This window comes from Pseudochaenichthys georgianus, chromosome 16, assembly GCF_902827115.2.
Source record: "Pseudochaenichthys georgianus chromosome 16, fPseGeo1.2, whole genome shotgun sequence".
Taxonomy (NCBI): domain Eukaryota; kingdom Metazoa; phylum Chordata; class Actinopteri; order Perciformes; family Channichthyidae; genus Pseudochaenichthys; species Pseudochaenichthys georgianus.
In genome coordinates this window covers 45,678,336-45,698,335 of record NC_047518.2, presented here as the reverse complement: position 1 = coordinate 45,698,335, position 20,000 = coordinate 45,678,336, and the positions used below count along the sequence as shown (strand labels likewise).

Sequence of the window (20,000 nt, the reverse complement as noted above, 5' to 3'; positions counted from 1 at the left end):
AATATTTGAACGTCCTTTGAACCTTGTTTTTATGACAGTATATCTTAGTTGTTAAAAATCTTTATAGCCGGTTGAATTGTGAGGGAGAAAATGTCATGTTTAACGTCCCCATTGAAATGAATGGTGCCGTCTGTCCCTCTGTAGAGCTGAAGGTAGCATTTATTTTAATTTTTGTATCAGAGATTTTACAATGCAGACTTACGCAAGGTAAAACATTATGTAATTTATAATCATTATTTCTGCCATTAATTTCCCGGAGTCCTGGGTAGATCAGACTCAGTGACCTTTACTTTATTACTCTTCCTGTGAGAAGAAATGACATTTTAAAATAAATATTCCACAGTAAATGTTCGTGACCTTTAGTTTAATATTAATGTTTGTCTAAGTGATTATTCAGGGCATTGCATGTATGTGCTCTTGAAGGCGCCATACACACACAAGCTGCATATTTAACCCTTTCTCATTTTAGAATTTGAAATTGAACTTTTCTTAGTAAAAAGTTGGAAGACAAAATACTTTACCGCGCCGTCTGAAGGTCGATAGAACACTTCAGACACTGTTTAGATCCACAGCTGCTAAATGAACAAGACGGGACAATCATAACTTGCTAAAACAAGGCGTCCAGGACGAGGAAGGGAAAGTAGGTCGCCACGAGGTGACCAGAATTCACCAGATGTATTCCTCTGAGGGGAAATAGGTCCTCGTTCTGCTGATAAACATCCGGTGAAGCTCCCGCGGTGAATTATTTACATAAAATCTTCTTGTTTTATTTTTTATTTTCCTCTGGGTTAAATCCTCAGGATGACAACTGTGCTTCATGTCTGTCGTTTGGAGCGTCGCTCTTAAATAACATTCCTCGAAATAGGTTTTAAGATCTGAAATTCTAACAGAAAGGACTTGAGAAGCTTGATGCTTTTGCAGAGCTCTCAATTTCATAGTGTAGCTGGAGCAAACGGGACAACATTTCAAATGTCCACAACTTTCCTGTAGTGTGTTTATATAATGAAATCACTATGTAGCACGGCTTCTATTGGCTAGCACTCCAACACATTGTACATGATAGGCTAAGGGGCGGGACATCTCTAAGCGGTTAACCAATCACAACAGAGCCGGCCAGCTAACCAATTAGAGCAGCCTGGGCTCTGGTTTCATACAGAGGGTGAAAAGAGGTGCTGCAGCACAGGCAGTATGTTTAAAGTAGAGACACTACATACTGATATACACCTGAACATCAGCAGGAGAGGACTCTTTAAAGTAGAGACACTACATACTGATATACACCTGAACATCAGCAGGAGAGGACTCTTTAAAGTAGAGACACTACATACTGATATACACCTGAACATCAGCAGGAGAGGACTCTTTAAAGTAGAGACACTACATACTGATATACACCTGAACATCAGCAGGAGAGGACTCTTTAAAGTAGAGGCACTACATACTGATATACACCTGAACATCAGCAGGAGAGGACTCTTTAAAGTAGAGACACTACATACTGATATACACCTGAACATCAGCTGGAGAGGACTCTTTAAAGTAGAGACACTACATACTGATATACACCTGAACATCAGCATGAGAGGACTCTTTAAAGTAGAGACACTACGTACTGATATACACCTGAACATCAGCAGGAGAGGACTCTTTAAAGTAGAGACACTACATACTGATATACACCTGAACATCAGCAGGAGAGGACTCTTTAAAGTAGAGACACTACATACTGATATACACCTGAACATCAGCAGGAGAGGACTCTTTAAAGTAGAGACACTACATACTGATATACACCTGAACATCAGCAGGAGAGGACTCTTTAAAGTAGAGACACTACATACTGATATACACCTGAACATCAGCAGGAGAGGACTCTTTAAAGTAGAGGCACTACATACTGATATACACCTGAACATCAGCAGGAGAGGACTCTTTAAAGTAGAGACACTACATACTGATATACACCTGAACATCAGCTGGAGAGGACTCTTTAAAGTAGAGACACTACATACTGATATACACCTGAACATCAGCATGAGAGGACTCTTTAAAGTAGAGACACTACGTACTGATATACACCTGAACATCAGCAGGAGAGGACTCTTTAAAGTAGAGACACTACATACTGATATACACCTGAACATCAGCAGGAGAGGACTCTTTAAAGTAGAGACACTACATACTGATATACACCTGAACATCAGCAGGAGAGGACTCTTTAAAGTAGAGACACTACATACTGATATACACCTGAACATCAGCAGGAGAGGACTCTTTAAAGTAGAGACACTACATACTGATATACACCTGAACATCAGCAGGAGAGGACTCTTTAAAGTAGAGACACTACATACTGATATACACCTGAACATCAGCATGAGAGGACTCTTTAAAGTAGAGACACTACATACTGATATACACCTGAACATCAGCAGGAGAGGACTCTTTAAAGTAGAGACACTACATACTGATATACACCTGAACATCAGCAGGAGAGGACTCTTTAAAGTAGAGACACTACATACTGATATACACCTGAACATCAGCAGGAGAGGACTCTTTAAAGTAGAGACACTACATACTGATATACACCTGAACATCAGCAGGAGAGGACTCTTTAAAGTAGAGACACTACATACTGATATACACCTGAACATCAGCAGGAGAGGACTCTTTAAAGTAGAGACACTACATACTGATATACACCTGAACATCAGCAGGAGAGGACTCTTTAAAGTAGAGACACTACATACTGATATACACCTGAACATCAGCAGGAGAGGACTCTTTAAAGTAGAGACACTACACACTGATATACACCTAAACATCAGCAGTTGTAGTAGTATACCTGTTTTTGTATTTATTTATTGTTTATCTCCGTAGGCTCTCAGCCTCTGTGCCCAATGAACCCTCCGCTCTGTCATTAGGAGCGTCACCGTTAAATTAAGCTGGAGTGGGTGGATGCAAATTCACTTGTAATTTGTCGGAAACACGGAATAATGCTCAGCGGAGCAGAGAGCAGAGCGGGGTGACGGTGAGCACACATTTAAAATTCATATTTGAAGAAGAAGAAGAAGAAGTGGAGAGGTTTTTTTTGTTGGTGGTTATGTCATCAATCGCTTAGCAACTAGGCTGTGGAGGTCCTGTGGAGAAGAGGCCGAGGAACAAACGATGGCACTTACTTCTGAATGCATGAGAGAAAGTGAGGTGTCTGAAGGAGATAACAGAAGGTTAGCACAATACTGAGTGTTTTCTCCAAAACAAGCTTCTATTAAATCCTCTTTAAAAAGTTCTTTATAAATCACTAATCTGCTAACAAATCATCGGATGTAACATGAAACCATCCAAGGTCAAAGAAAGATGTAATATATATTTTAAAAATCACAAACACAAGTTGGTTGAGGAGAGACTGATGATGCAAACTCAACATATTTCTAAAATAATAATTATAATATAATGAATAAAAATTCCTCCAAACGCTCTACGATTTTTTAGGTAAAAAAAGTAGGTTTTTTTTTTTTTTTCAACATTTGACAGATATGACAATTATTCAGTTATTGCTAATTATGTTGCCCTTAATTATAAAGTTGTCACATTTTAATAATTACTTTTATTTTAATAATTACCCTTTTTTCTATAAACAGGCATTTGTTTTCCAAAAATGTTGGAATTGGTCCCAAGAAAGTCCAACATGTGTAATATGTGGGTAATTGTTAAATGTAAATTATTATAAAGTAAACCTCACAATATCCATGAGTTACATTACATTACATTACATTACATTGCATTTAGCTGACGCTTTTATCCAAAGCGACCTACAATAAGTGCGTTCGACCAACACTTTTAACACTCACGCTCCTATTGGCTAGTGCTCCAACACATTGTACATCTCTAAGCGGTTGACCAATCACAACAGTTAAGCAATCAGAGCAGACTGGACTCTGGTTTCAAACAGAGGGTGATACTTCCAAACAAATGTAATCAAGTATTTCATTAAATCAGAGTATAAGTCCTGATAGGCTAAGGGGCGGGACATCTCTAAGCAGTTGACCAATCACAAAGGGTGCTGGTTCGATTCTCCCATTTTTCATAAATATGCCGTTCCTGAAATTCGTTCCTCCACCCCAACGTTAAATCTTCTCCAGTGCCGTTTGTTTACACACCTCCACCCCCCTCACCACCTCATCCATACCTCCATTACCCCCCCCCCCTCTCACTTCCTGCTTGGCCAGTGTGCAGTGCTGCTGCCCCTCCACCTACTTACTGTACGGCTCCGTCTGTACACTCATTTACAAACTCCCTCTGAATGATATGGAGATTAAATTAAAGAAAATGTTATATTTGGCAACAGGTTGCTAGGGGAAACGTACTGTTGCCCCTATTTTAACATCACTTAGGTTTTAATTTTATACATCTTAACATACTTTTGTAACTTTTTAGTAAATGTCCCGATCATTTGTAATCATTTTCGGAATTATTTTATATAACAATTTTTCGTAGACGATATTTATTTTAATTTATAATTATTTAATCAAAGCCCGATAGCTTCTCCATCAGCTTTAATCAGACACATTTTTTACCCCCTTTTCATTTTTTCACATCGTTTCTCTTTTCCCTCTTTCTAAAAAAAGTTACTCAACCCAGATGAAGGACGAGAGGCAGCGATGAAGGGCAGGAAGGTGCCCTCGTCCTCCTCTCAGTTAAACTGGGTCTCAGGCTCTTTGAGTACAGCGGCCCATATTCTAAATATAGAAGACCTGCTTTCACACATCCAGTTAGAACAGGGTGAAATGGGTCGGATGGCGGGACGACTCCAGATGCTCGTTCTTGATTTTGTCCAGGACCCCCGGATGTTGGTTCTATGGCTGCACAGTTATTCTAAATGTCATTGGAACTACAAAAAGAGTGGTGCAGTGATTTCATGTTTTTGTAGGCAGACACGGAAGTTAGCATCTCCCTGGTTCCCTCGTTAAAAAGCCAATTGGATTTCCTGCACAAAATAATCTCTGTGTCAAACACACGTTTATGATTCTTACACGTTTAGTTCAGCACGATAATCTCCACATATTACCACTTTATGATTTCTGAAGTAAAAAGCTAACGTTAGGCTATAAAGGAACTACAGCACAGTCACATGGCTTCACGTCACCACCGCTAAGCTAAAGGCGGCTAACGCTGGGCTATAAAGTAACTACAGCACGGTCACATGACTTCACATCACCACCGCTAAGCTAAAGGTGGCTAATGTTGGGCTATAAAGGAACTACAGCATGGTCACATGACTTCACGTCACCACCGCTAAGCTAAAGGTGGCTAATGTTGGCCTATAAAGGAACTACAGCACGGTCACATGACTTCACGTCACCACCGCTAAGCTAAAGGCGGCTAACGCTGGGCTATAAAGTAACTACAGCACGGTCACATGACTTCACGTCACCACCGCTAAGCTAAAGGCGGCTAACGCTGGGCTATAAAGTAACTACAGCACGGTCACATGACTTCAGGTCACCATCGCTAAGCTAAAGGAGGCTAATGTTGGGCTATAAAGGAACTACAGCACGGTCACATGACTTCAGGTCACCACCGCTAAGCTAAAGGTGGCTAACGCTGGGCTATAAAGTAACTACAGCACGGTCACATGACTTCACGTCACCACCGCTAAGCTAAAGGAGGCTAATGTTGGGCTATAAAGGAACTACAGCACGGTCACATGACTTCACGTCACCACCTCTAAGCTAAAGGTGGCTAATGTTGCACGTGATGATGTTAAGTCGTCTCATTTAGACACTTGTTAGCAACCGCCATTTTTAAATTCACCAGTTGGGGATTTACTGACGTATTTAATGTCGTAGAACAAAAATCTCTTCAGCTTGTTTTACCCACAAACTTTATTTCAGGCGCACAACGAAAAAGAAAAAGTAGTTTCCTCTTGGGATATTTTAGGTGTTGGTAGCAGAAGATATTTAGGTATTTATCTTGGAAGGAGATCTCACACACATCAGGGAATTTATTCCTGAAGGTGATGAGCAGTGGTGGGGTCGGTGGGATTTCAACAATAACCCGACGCTGAAGCAATAACCCGCTGCTGCGACTTTAAAGACTTTAACCCGGCATGAGAGGCGACACCGCTTTCTGGCCCACAAAGTCACCTTGCATGATAAAACTGTGTGTGTGTGTGTGTGTGTGTGTGTGTGTGTGTGTGTGTGTGTGTGTGTGTGTGTGTGTGTGTGTGTGTGTGTGTGTGTGTGTGTGTGATGGAGATATTTGATGTGTGGTTGCTTGAAGAGTTAATTTCCAAAACCCTTTATTAGTTAACACATTTTAAATAATAACAATTGTATTTACTTACATACAAAAATGGACCTTAATTAATGTTAAAAAGTATTTGCCCTTGGAAGTTTTCTAAATGACCTTCAGGTTCAGGTGTTACATTGTAAAACCTCTAAGTAATTGGTGTCAGAATCAGAATCAGGTTTATCACCAGGTAGGTTGACACGTACGAGGAATTTGACTTGATGTTGTGTTGCATACATCAAAATTAAAAATTAAAAACACAGATTTAAATAAAGTCTAGAATCTCTTCGTGTAAATCTGGTCTGTTTTGGAAACACTTGTGTTGTGATTGTTGACGGCCTGTACATGATAAAAGCATGTGTGTGTTTATATATATATATGCACGTGTGTGACCTCGCTCTAAGCCCCGCCTCCTTCCTGTCTCTCCTCCAGTCAGCAGTCCCTCAGCCCACCTTCTCCATGCCCGTCACCGTGCCCGTGTCCAATCAGAACGCAGCACTGCAGTTCAGCAACAACCCTGGCGGCGCATTGGTCACCACGACCTCCTTCCTCACCTCCGCCCTCACAGACCCCCGCCTCCTGTCGCCACAGCAACCAACTCTGCATAGGAACACTGTGTCGCCTGGGTTACCGCAGCGACCAGCCAGCGCAGGTAAGAGACACCTGTGGCGTCGATCATTTTGTGGCTTAATGTAGTCTTTATTTGCAGTACCACAAAAAAAAGAGAAAATACAACGGTTTTTTATTTTTATTTATTCTTTTATGCATTTTGAAACATTTTTATCATAACATGTATATTTACAAACAATGTCCAGTTTCAAGTCCATTGATCCAATATTTTGTGGGCTTTATAATCCATTCAGTGTGAAATAAAAAAAAGAAAGAAGTGTGAAAAACAAAAATAGCATATAAACCAAAACAACAGTAAAACTAATTGATAAAAAAAGGATATTATAACAAGCAGAAATATCACCCTAGAAATGACAGAATATAAAAACTAACAAACAATAATAAACAATATAAATATATTTTTAAATATCAGAAACATTTATTTAATATTAAGTAAATGCAAATACAGCCATGTAAAATAGTGAAGGTTCAATTTGGTAGCTCTCTCTTTAAAGAAGAAAACTCCTCAGAAGACGATGACTTTCTGAAAGCAGCAGCAGCAGCAGTTTGACGCACATTGAAGAAGAGAGAAAGAAGACTCTTTAACAAAAAACGTCTACAAAAGAAAACAGACTTCAGAGCGACGCCCACACTGTTTGATTGACAGGTGTTGTTGCAGTGAAGAAAAAGTGGAGACACTTTTCAAACACTGAATAAACTCTGATTCCTTTTAATGGTTTAAAGGAAAGCATTTCAAGCCCGTCTTCACACCATAGTCTTGCTTTGAAAGCAGTGTTGGTAGCTCTGGTATATTTAAAAGAGATTACCATAATACTTTCCCTATTATTAAGATTTATGTTACCTTAAAGAGGCCATATTCTGCTTTTTTCAGGCCTCCATTGGACTCCTTTGTTTACATCCAGAACTTAGTGACATCACTTTGTAACACTCAAGTTTCTATATAAAATATAAATACTAATATGAACCTGAAAATTGGCACAATATGTCACGTCATCACGCTTCTCATTAGACGCCTTTAGCTTAGCGGTGGTGACGTGAAGTCATGTGACCGTGCTGTAGTTCCTTTATAGCCCAACGTTAGCCACCTTTAGCTTAGCGGTGGTGACGTGAAGTCATGTGACCGTGCTGTAGTTCCTTTATAGCCCAACGTTAGCCACCTTTAGCTTAGCGGTGGTGACGTGAAGTCATGTGACCGTGCTGTAGTTCCTTTATAGCCCAACATTAGCCACCTTTAGCTTAGCGGTGGTGACGTGAAGTCATGTGACCGTGCTGTAGTTCCTTTATAGCCCAACGTTAGCCACCTTTAGCTTAGCGGTGGTGACGTGAAGTCATGTGACCGTGCTGTAGTTCCTTTATAGCCCAACGTTAGCCGCCTTTAGCTTAGCGGTGGTGACGTGAAGTCATGTGACCGTGCTGTAGTTCCTTTATAGCCCAACGTTAGCCACCTTTAGCTTAGCGGTGGTGACGTGAAGTCATGTGACCGTGCTGTAGTTCCTTTATAGCCCAACGTTAGCCACCTTTAGCTTAGCGGTGGTGACGTGAAGTCATGTGACCGTGCTGTAGTTCCTTTATAGCCCAACGTTAGCCACCTTTAGCTTAGCGGTGGTGACGTGAAGTCATGTGACCGTGCTGTAGTTCCTTTATAGCCCAACATTAGCCTCCTTTAGCTTAGCGGTGGTGACGTGAAGTCATGTGACCGTGCTGTAGTTCCTTTATAGCCCAACGTTAGCCACCTTTAGCTTAGCGGTGGTGACGTGAAGTCATGTGACCGTGCTGTAGTTCCTTTATAGCCCAACATTAGCCACCTTTAGCTTAGCGGTGGTGACGTGAAGTCATGTGACCGTGCTGTAGTTCCTTTATAGCCCAACGTTAGCCACCTTTAGCTTAGCGGTGGTGACGTGAAGTCATGTGACCGTGCTGTAGTTCCTTTATAGCCCAACATTAGCCACCTTTAGCTTAGCGGTGGTGACGTGAAGTCATGTGACCGTGCTGTAGTTCCTTTATAGCCCAACGTTAGCCACCTTTAGCTTAGCGGTGGTGACGTGAAGTCATGTGACCGTGCTGTAGTTCCTTTATAGCCCAACGTTAGCCACCTTTAGCTTAGCGGTGGTGACGTGAAGTCATGTGACCGTGCTGTAGTTCCTTTATAGCCCAACGTTAGCCACCTTTAGCTTAGCGGTGGTGACGTGAAGTCATGTGACCGTGCTGTAGTTCCTTTATAGCCCAACGTTAGCCTCCTTTAGCTTAGCGGTGGTGACGTGAAGTCATGTGACCGTGCTGTAGTTCCTTTATAGCCCAACATTAGCCTCCTTTAGCTTAGCGGTGGTGACGTGAAGTCATGTGACCGTGCTGTAGTTCCTTTATAGCCCAACATTAGCTTTTTACTTCAAAAATCATAATCTTTTTTTGTGGAGGGAACCAGGGAGATGTAGCCTTCAGGATCCAACACAGAAATGGGACATCACTGCACTACTGTTTAGATATTGCAATCCCTCTTTCATTAAATACCTATTTCCCCACCCTCTGTTTGCAACAAGAGAGTTTTATAGAGAGTTTTCTGTTTCAAAAAGCCTGTCCAGTCTCCCCTCTCTATTACCTGTCAGTCTGATAAGTGCACACCACCTTCATAAACACAGAAATCCATAATTTCCTCGACGGCTGCCTCCGTGTTTCCCAGCGATCCCCCCCCCCTCTGACTAAAAGGATTTGTGCCCCATTTCTGCGTCTCAGACGAGGTTACTTATCAGGCTTTGTTCCGACCGGCGTAATCTCATTGTGAGTCAGCATTAGGTGATGTAACGCGCCTCAAATGCATGACAGCATCTTTCATAACATGCTGTCTCCGAGGCAGGAGGGTTCCTCGTAATGGATGCCCCTCCCTCCCTCCCTCCCTCCTCTTCCTCCTCTTCCTCCTCTTCCTCATATGCGCCCTGCAGAGGTGAGAAGTAGTGGAGTACAAATACTTCGTTACTGTACTTAAGTACATTGTTCTGGTATCAGTACTTTTTTAGTAATTCAGTAATTTTTACTTCTACTTCTTACATGTTGAACTCAAATACCTGTACTTTCTACTTCTTACATGTTGAACTCAAATACCTGTACTTTCTACTTCTTACATGTTGAACACAAATACCTGTACTTTCTACTTCTCACATGTTGAACACAAATACCTGTACTTTCTACTTCTTACATGTTGAACACAAATACCTGTACTTTCTACTTCTTACATGTTGAACCCAAATACCTGTACTTTCTACTTCCTACATGTTGAACACAAATACCTGTACTTTCTACTTCCTACATGTTGAACACAAATACCTGTACTTTCTACTTCCTACATGTTGAACCCAAATACCTGTACTTTCTACTTCTCACATGTTGAACACAAATACCTGTACTTTCTACTTCTCTCATGTTGAACTCAAATACCTGTACTTTCTACTTCTCACATGTTGAACACAAATACCTGTACTTTCTACTTCTCACATGTTGAACTCAAATACCTGTACTTTCTACTTCTCACATGTTGAACACAAATACCTTTACTTTCTACTTCTCACATGTTGAACCCAAATACCTGTACTTTCTACTTCTTACATGTTGAACTCAAATACCTGTACTTTCTACTTCTTACATGTTGAACCCAAATACCTGTACTTTCTACTTCTTACATGTTGAACCCAAATACCTGTACTTTCTACTTCTTACATGTTGCACCCAAATACCTGTACTTTCTACTTCTTACATGTTGAACTCAAATACCTGTACTTTCTACTTCTTACATGTTGAACACAAATACCTGTACTTTCTACTTCTCACATGTTGAACACAAATACCTGTACTTTCTACTTCTTACATGTTGAACACAAATACCTGTACTTACTACTTCTTACACTTTGAACACAAATACCTGTACTTTCTACTTCTTACATGTTGAACTCAAATACCTGTACTTTCTACTTCTTACATGTTGAACACAAATACCTGTACTTTCTACTTCTTACATGTTGAACTCAAATACCTGTACTTTCTACTTCTCACATGTTGAACCCAAATACCTGTACTTTCTACTTCTTACATGTTGAACTCAAATACCTGTACTTTCTACTTCTTACATGTTGAACCCAAATACCTGTACTTTCTACTTCTTACATGTTGAACCCAAATACCTGTACTTTCTACTTCTTACATGTTGCACCCAAATACCTGTACTTTCTACTTCTTACATGTTGAACTCAAATACCTGTACTTTCTACTTCTTACATGTTGAACACAAATACCTGTACTTTCTACTTCTCACATGTTGAACACAAATACCTGTACTTTCTACTTCTTACATGTTGAACCCAAATACCTGTACTTTCTACTTCTTACATGTTGAACTCAAATACCTGTACTTTCTACTTCCTACATGTTGAACACAAATACCTGTACTTTCTACTTCCTACATGTTGAACACAAATACCTGTACTTTCTACTTCCTACATGTTGAACCCAAATACCTGTACTTTCTACTTCTTACATGTTGAACCCAAATACCTGTACTTTCTACTTCTACATGTTGAACTCAAATACCTGTACTTTCTACTTCTCACATGTTGAACTCAAATACCTGTACTTTCTACTTCTTACATGTTGAACCCAAATACCTGTACTTTCTACTTCTCACATGTTGAACCAAATACCTGTACTTTCTACTTCTTACATGTTGAACTCAAATACCTGTACTTTCTACTTCTTACATGTTGAACACAAATACCTGTACTTTCTACTTCTCACATGTTGAACCCAAATACCTGTACTTTCTACTTCTTACATGTTGAACCCAAATACCTGTACTTTCTACTTCTTACATGTTGAACTCAAATACCTGTACTTTCTACTTCTTACATGTTGAACTCAAATACCTGTACTTTCTACTTCTTACATGTTGAACCCAAATACCTGTACTTTCTACTTCTTACATGTTGAACTCAAATACCTGTACTTTCTACTTCTTACATGTTGAACACAAATACCTGTACTTTCTACTTCTTACATGTTGAACCCAAATACCTGTACTTTCTACTTCTTACATGTTGAACACAAATACCTGTACTTTCTACTTCTTACATGTTGAACCAAATACCTGTACTTTCTACTTCTTACATGTTGAACCCAAATACCTGTACTTTCTACTTCTTACATGTTGAACACAAATACCTGTACTTTCTACTTCTTACATGTTGAACACAAATACCTGTACTTTCTACTTCTTACATGTTGAACACAAATACCTGTACTTTCTACTTCTTACATGTTGAACTCAAATACCTGTACTTTCTACTTCTTACATGTTGAACTCAAATACCTGTACTTTCTACTTCTCACATGTTGAACCCAAATACCTGTACTTTCTACTTCTTACATGTTGAACCCAAATACCTGTACTTTCTACTTCTTACATGTTGAACACAAATACCTGTACTTTCTACTTCTTACATGTTGAACTCAAATACCTGTACTTTCTACTTCTTACATGTTGAACTCAAATACCTGTACTTTCTACTTCTCACATGTTGAACCCAAATACCTGTACTTTCTACTTCTTACATGTTGAACCCAAATACCTGTACTTTCTACTTCTTACATGTTGAACTCAAATACCTGTACTTTCTACTTCTTACATGTTGAACACAAATACCTGTACTTTCTACTTCTTACATGTTGAACTCAAATACCTGTACTTTCTACTTCTTACATGTTGAACACAAATACCTGTACTTTCTACTTCTTACATGTTGAACACAAATACCTGTACTTTCTACTTCTTACATGTTGAACACAAATACCTGTACTTTCTACTTCTTACATGTTGAACCCAAATACCTGTACTTTCTACTTCTTACATGTTGAACACAAATACCTGTACTTTCTACTTCTTACACTTTGCATTAAAATACCTGTACTTTCTACTTCTTACATGTTGAACACAAATACCTGTACTTTCTACTTCTTACATGTTGAACACAAATACCTGTACTTTCTACTTCTTACATGTTGAACCCAAATACCTGTACTTTCTACTTCTTACATGTTGAACACAAATACCTGTACTTTCTACTTCTTACATGTTGAACTCAAATACCTGTACTTTCTACTTCTCACATGTTGAACACAAATACCTGTACTTTCTACTTCTTACATGTTGAACTCAAATACCTGTACTTTCTACTTCTTACATGTTGAACTCAAATACCTGTACTTTCTACTTCTTACATGTTGAACACAAATACCTGTACTTTCTACTTCTCACATGTTGAACCCAAATACCTGTACTTTCTACTTCTTACATGTTGAACACAAATACCTGTACTTTCTACTTCTTACATGTTGAACCCAAATACCTGTACTTTCTACTTCTTACATGTTGAACCCAAATACCTGTACTTTCTACTTCTTACATGTTGAACACAAATACCTGTACTTTCTACTTCTCACATGTTGAACTCAAATACCTGTACTTTCTACTTCTCACATGTTGAACACAAATACCTGTACTTTCTACTTCTTACATGTTGAACTCAAATACCTGTACTTTCTACTTCTTACATGTTGAACTCAAATACCTGTACTTTCTACTTCTTACATGTTGAACACAAATACCTGTACTTTCTACTTCTTACATGTTGAACACAAATACCTGTACTTTCTACTTCTTACATGTTGAACACAAATACCTGTACTTTCTACTTCTTACATGTTGAACCCAAATACCTGTACTTTCTACTTCTTACATGTTGAACTCAAATACCTGTACTTTCTACTTCTTACATGTTGAACTCAAATACCTGTACTTTCTACTTCTTACATGTTGAACCCAAATACCTGTACTTTCTACTTCTCTCATTTCCCAAACAGCTGGTTCCTTTAGTCTGAATGTGTGTTGGTGCGTGGTCATTATTCTTCAGAGTCATTGCGTGCCTATTGGTTTGAACACGATCCGTGTATCCATCACTTCCTGGTCTTCTCTAAAGAAGAGGGACCAATGGAAACGTTGTCATGTTGCCGTTGGTCGGCATGGAAACATTCATTGGCTAACAATGACATTATTGTTCTATTGATATAAAGGGAGGTCAGGTACTCTTTAAAGCAGCTGCTAGCTATGGGTACTTTTTACTGAAGTGCACTTCAAAGCCTCTTTACTTTCACTTGAGTAAAGAAGTTTAGTCAGTACTTCTACTTTCACCAGAGTGTTTTTAAACATAAGTATCTGTACTTCTACTTGAGTAAAGGATGTGTGTACTTTTACCATCGAACCACAGTAGGGTTCATGGTGTTTGCTTCGTGGAGCTTTTCTACACATCCATCCAGATATCACTCAGTTAACCCTCATGACCTCCACTTCAAGATTTCAAGGCTTTATTTTAAGTGTAGTCAATTAAAATCTTAGGTGGCAGGCTCCTCCAACAGAGAAACACAATAACACAGACAAAATAGTTAAAATAGTGTAAGTAATACAAACAAAAATAGAATAGAAATGGTGCAAGGACATGAAGATAAAAGTACTGAAACACATTGAGCTTTGTAGTTAAAGTACATTACTCTAGTTTGACATGTTATGGTAGAAATAATAGTTTTTTCAAATGTATTGTTTGGCTATTTGGGGACAGCTGTAAACACCACATGGTGCAAACATTTGTTTTAGCGAAACCAAAACAATGTGCTGAAAGACGCTAACATACTATATCAAGTCTCACCTCATCGATAATCCAGAGCATCTAACCCCTTTCACATTGCAGTCATTTAATCCACTGTTATGATCACACATATTGATAAATACAGCTTTCATAAATGTCACTGTAAATGTAGCGGGTTAGCTAATTTGCTAATTTGCAGTGTTAATGCAACTACGAGGCTATCATCATGTAATAGATAGATATATCTTTAATTTGTCATTGTACAGCAGGGGTGTCAAACTCAATTTCATCGCGGGCCACATCAGCATTACGGTTGCACTCAAAGGGCCGGTTGTAACTTTAAGACTATATAAAAATAAATATATCGTATATATAAAATAATGTATTATATTACATCATTGTCTCTGCATTGGATTATCATCGGATAGGGTAATAACTTCATAATTAACTACGTCTGAAAGCTGAATTATTGGGCAAATAATTGCATGTCTTTTCAGTGCGTATGTCCCAAAATGATTTAAAAAGAAAAGCCAAATTCTGGAGAAAAAATAAATAGAAGTGACATTTTGAAATAAAAATCTAATTCTGAGAAAAAGGAATTCTATGAAAAATGCATATTTTTGAAGAAAAAAAGGCAAATTCTGAGAAAAAAGTCATATTTGAGATGCATTGTGGGACATGTAGTTTATGGGCAACATGCTTCTGTAGCATGTAACCGTATAATAAACATATTATATTCTTTGCAAGCTCTTGTGGGGCCACATAAAATGAAGTCGCGGGCCGAATGTGGCCCCCGGGCCTTGAGTTTGACACCCCTGTATGTACAGGTACAACGAAATTACAATAAACTCAAGGTGCCAACACGCAACAACAAGACACTATAAAAACAATAAAAACAATAAATGGGACTTAAAAAAGACATGATAAGGAATATGTACATAAATAAATAATACATTAAATTGCTCGATTCCCCTCGTATAATAGTTGATATTTGACATAAAAAATAGGTACTGTTTACATATTTGTGCAACAAAAACTGATATGTTATTGCCATTGATCTATCAGACATTTTACCACCACTGAATCTGAATATTTCAACACCTAGCCTTAGTTTCAGCACAACAATTAAAATCGTAACAGAGAAAAAGTTGAAAGCTGTTATTATAATTCTACTTACTTTGATGTTAACTTCTCAACAAAGCCATACGTGTGATAATCGGCAGTTATTTTACCGTTACTGCCAATAAAACCTTGCCTTTCACACGTTCCTGTTCTGGTGCTTAATTAACCTTTTATACTTAATTTAGAACGAGTGCAATCATTTCTTGTGCAATTCGACACGAGTACCATTGAGCACGCCATGTATCCATTAACGTCCTTCACACCCTGAAGTGAGAGTCGATAGCAGAAGCACTTTTTAAATGACACACTTGTTTCAATTATATATTTTCAAAATGGGATTTGCAGCATTTAGTATCAGTGCTGTTCAGAATAACTGTTTTCTATTCAATGAAATAATGCTGTTGTAAAATAAACCTAATCTATTCAAATGTGGTGATGCACACATTTTCCATATGACTCATAAGGCTTTCACACCAAGTACTTTGCGGTACTTAGTTCCCCCGAAGTTCCTGGAACTAAAGAGCAGATCGCGTTCACACCGGAATAAGTCCCTGAGGGAGGATTAGGCAAATGAAGCCGCTGAAGTCACTTCTTCTTCTTCTGCTTTGGGTTTACTGGCAGGCCGCACACAACTTCACGGCGTATACTGCCACCCGAAGTCCCGGAGTCTCCCGGAGTCTCCCGGAGTCCGGCTTCAGTAGAAGCTGCTGGGTCGCGTCTTCCGAGTAAATCGCCAGAACGCCGACACCTCCTCATCACCTCCACCGCTCCCATGTTTTATCTTGTGTTGCCATACGTTAGTCTCTCTCCGTTGGTGCGCTGGGATAATGCTAATGCTAATAATGCTAATGCGAGCAAATAAAATGGCGGCTTCACAAAACTTTTCGGAGTTTTAAGGGGCGTGGTTTGCAATTCGCCCAGCCAATCAGAAATGGTTAGTGTGGCCGACAAACCTTTTCCTCCCCAGGAAAGTACGCCCTCTCGAGCAGGGACTATCTGGGGCTGAAAGTTCCAGATCTTTTTGGGGTGAACGCAAAATCCCAGGAACTATTCCCGGGAAAAGTACTCCGGTGTGAAAGCGCCTATTGTGCCCAAAAATACATTCACTAATTAAAATCCGCAAAACAAATTGTATAAAACAACTTATTGTTTCGAAAGCCTTGTAAACAAAATCACTAAATCACAGTTTGTAGATAATCAGTGTATTTCACCAACACTTTACACACATGCGAGTTAATCACTGATTTTGAAATTAATATTATTGTTGTTTATTTTAATATCTATATATATATATTCTGAAAGCAGTTTACCAATAATATGTATTTGTATTATAATTCATTTTATATATATTTTGGTACTTTATTATTATTTTAACTCACTTTTTTATTATTATTATTACCGTATTCATCATTTTTTTAACACATTTTCTTTTATTTAGTATTTATTGTATACATTTTTAAACTCATCGAGAAACACTGTAGCTGAGGAGAGCTGTCATTGTGTATATAAGCTGTGTTTTTCTGCCTTTCCACTTCAGCCTATTTAGTTAAATCAATATGAAATATTAGTTGAATAATAAACAAATATATATATATTTAATGTTCGTGGTGTGTTTTTTCTTTCAGGTGCCCTGTTGGGAGATATGGGGAATTCAAATGGAGCGTGCCCGAGTCCTGTCCGTAAGTACACTTTCTCTCACACACACACACACACACACACACACACACACACACACACACACACACACACACACACACACACACACACACACACACACACACACACACACACACACTTCAGTTTGTCACCTACCCTAATGTTGCCTACGAGTTCTGCAAGTCTGCAGACAGAATATTTTATGTGTAGCAACAGGCGGTCACGTGTGCACAACACACACACACACACACACACACACACACACACACACACACACCTGTTGAGTGGCGACAGCTGAGGGTCAGTCCAGAGAAACAGCTTCATGTTGGTGAAGGGAACCAGGAGGAAGTTGAGACTCGTTCTGAAGCTCCACAGCGGCTCCGGGGAAGGTTCCAGGCTCAGAAACCGAGAGAGGAGAATCTTAAAGAGCGTGATAATATTCGTGCCCGCGGCGTGTCTGCCAGCTGGTGCAGGCGCCAACACGCTCCTCCACTCAACGAGGCGCCTGTTGTCGTCTTTCTTTTAAGACGACTCTACGTCCACATTTTACTTTGACTCTAATCTCAATCTCGTCTTTATTTATTCATACAGCTCGGTTGACCAAAGCGCTGTACGGGAAGCAAATACAAGACCGAATAACACATAGGAGTAAAATAATAAAACAACTAAAAACGAGACGAAAAGCACAATAACGAGAAACATATACAGTAACACTTTAGATTAAGGTACACACATGTTCACGTCAACTAGTTGTTAATTAACATGAATATTAGAGCCTCTTATTAGTGAACATATTCCGAGTTAGAAAATACCACATTTTAAGTTATTTTGACACAATTAACACTTAAAGTTGCATGTCTTGCTACATCAGAATAGATCGTGTTTAAGTGGAGTTACTATTCTTGTGGTACCGCCTTATTAGGCCCGTATTGAGCAGCGCATTTTAAGACCCGGACTCAGACACAACAACTTGCAATAAATCAGCATTAATTCGAGGGTTATTGAGGAAAAACTCTCAACTAATGGCCTAATACTTGTAGAATAAGGCATTAATACGTGTTTAATAATGACTAATAAAGAGCCAATATGCTGCTAATATGCATAATAATTAGCAACTAGTTGATGGTGAACATGTGTACCTTCATATAAAGCGTTATGTTCAACTCGTGTGAAAAGCCAGTGCAAAAAGGCCAGTTTTAAGATGAAGAATATTCAGTTCAATAATCCAAAGAAAAACCACAAGTGTCAGTAATGTGAGAGTTTCTCTGTAGCCCCCCCCCTCCTGTCTCCCCCCCCTCCTGTCTCCCCCCTCCTCCTGCCCCCCCCCCTCCTGTCTCCCCCCCCTCCTGTCTCCATCAGCTGTTCCCCCTCGTCTCCATGGAGTAATCCCCCCCCCTCCCTGTCCCCCCCCCTTGTCTTGGCTCCTCTCCTCAGAGGTGACATTGACCAGATCTCCCCTTTAAATCCCATTAGCACAGATACTGCAGTAATAGTACACATACTGCAGTAATAGTACACACACTGTAGTAATAGTACACATTCTGCAGTAATAAGACCCATTCCGCAGTAATAAGACACATAAAAGGACACATATTGCGGTAATAAGACGCAGTAATAAGACACATGGGACAAATACTGCAGTAATAGGACACATACTGCAGTAATAGGACACATACTGTAGTAATAGGACACATACTGTAGTAATAGGACACATACTGTAGTAATAGGAGACATACTGCAGTAATAAGTTAGATAATAGAACACATACTGTAGTAATAGGACACATACTGTAGTAATAGGACACATACTGTCGTAATAGGACACATACTGTCGTAATAGGACACATACTGTAGTAATAGGACACATACTGCAGTAATAGGACACATACTACAGTAATAGGACACATACTGTAGTAATAGGACACATACTACAGTAATAGGACACATACTGTAGTAATAGGACACATACTGTCGTAATAGGACACATACTGTCGTAATAGGACACATACTGTAGTAATAGGACACATACTGCAGTAATAGGACACATACTACAGTAATAGGACACATACTGCAGTAATAGGACACATACTACAGTAATAGGACACATACTGTAGTAATAGGACACATACTGCAGTAATATGACACATACTGTAGTAATAGGACACATACTGTAGTAATAGGACACATACTGCAGTAATAGGACACATGCTGTAGTAATAGGACACATACTGCAGTAATAGGACACATACTGTAGTAATAGGACACATACTGCAGTAATAGGACACATGCTGTAGTAATAGGACACATACTGCAGTAATAGGACACATGCTGTAGTAATAGGACACATACTGCAGTAATAGGACACATACTGTAGTAATAGGACACATACTGCAGTAATATGATACATACTACAGTAATAGGACACATACTGTAGTAATAGGACACATACTGTAGTAATAGGACACATACTGTAGTAATAGTACACATACAGTAGTAATAAGTCAGATAATAGGACGAGTAATGCAGTAATAGTACACATACAGTAGTAATAAGTCAGATAATAGGACGAGTAATGCAGTAATAGTACACATACTGTAGTAATATGATACATACTACAATA

At 39.1% G+C, this 20,000-nt stretch overlaps 2 protein-coding genes across 9 annotated transcripts in view; both read left to right on the top strand.

Moving 5' to 3' along the window:
- Positions 1-20,000, top strand: part of LOC117460575 (killer cell lectin-like receptor subfamily B member 1B allele C) — a 461,418-nt gene that overhangs the window by 356,058 nt on the left and 85,360 nt on the right. The window lies entirely within an intron of this gene.
- mef2d (myocyte enhancer factor 2d) overlaps positions 1-20,000 on the top strand; it is a 159,617-nt gene that overhangs the window by 103,399 nt on the left and 36,218 nt on the right. For all 8 annotated transcript variants that reach the window (XM_071206008.1, XM_071206007.1, XM_071206010.1 and 5 more), the window contains exons 5-6: positions 6,727-6,946; positions 17,351-17,404. In XM_071206008.1, the coding sequence (XP_071062109.1) occupies positions 6,727-6,946; positions 17,351-17,404 (274 nt within the window). The remainder of the gene's footprint in view (positions 1-6,726; positions 6,947-17,350; positions 17,405-20,000) is intronic.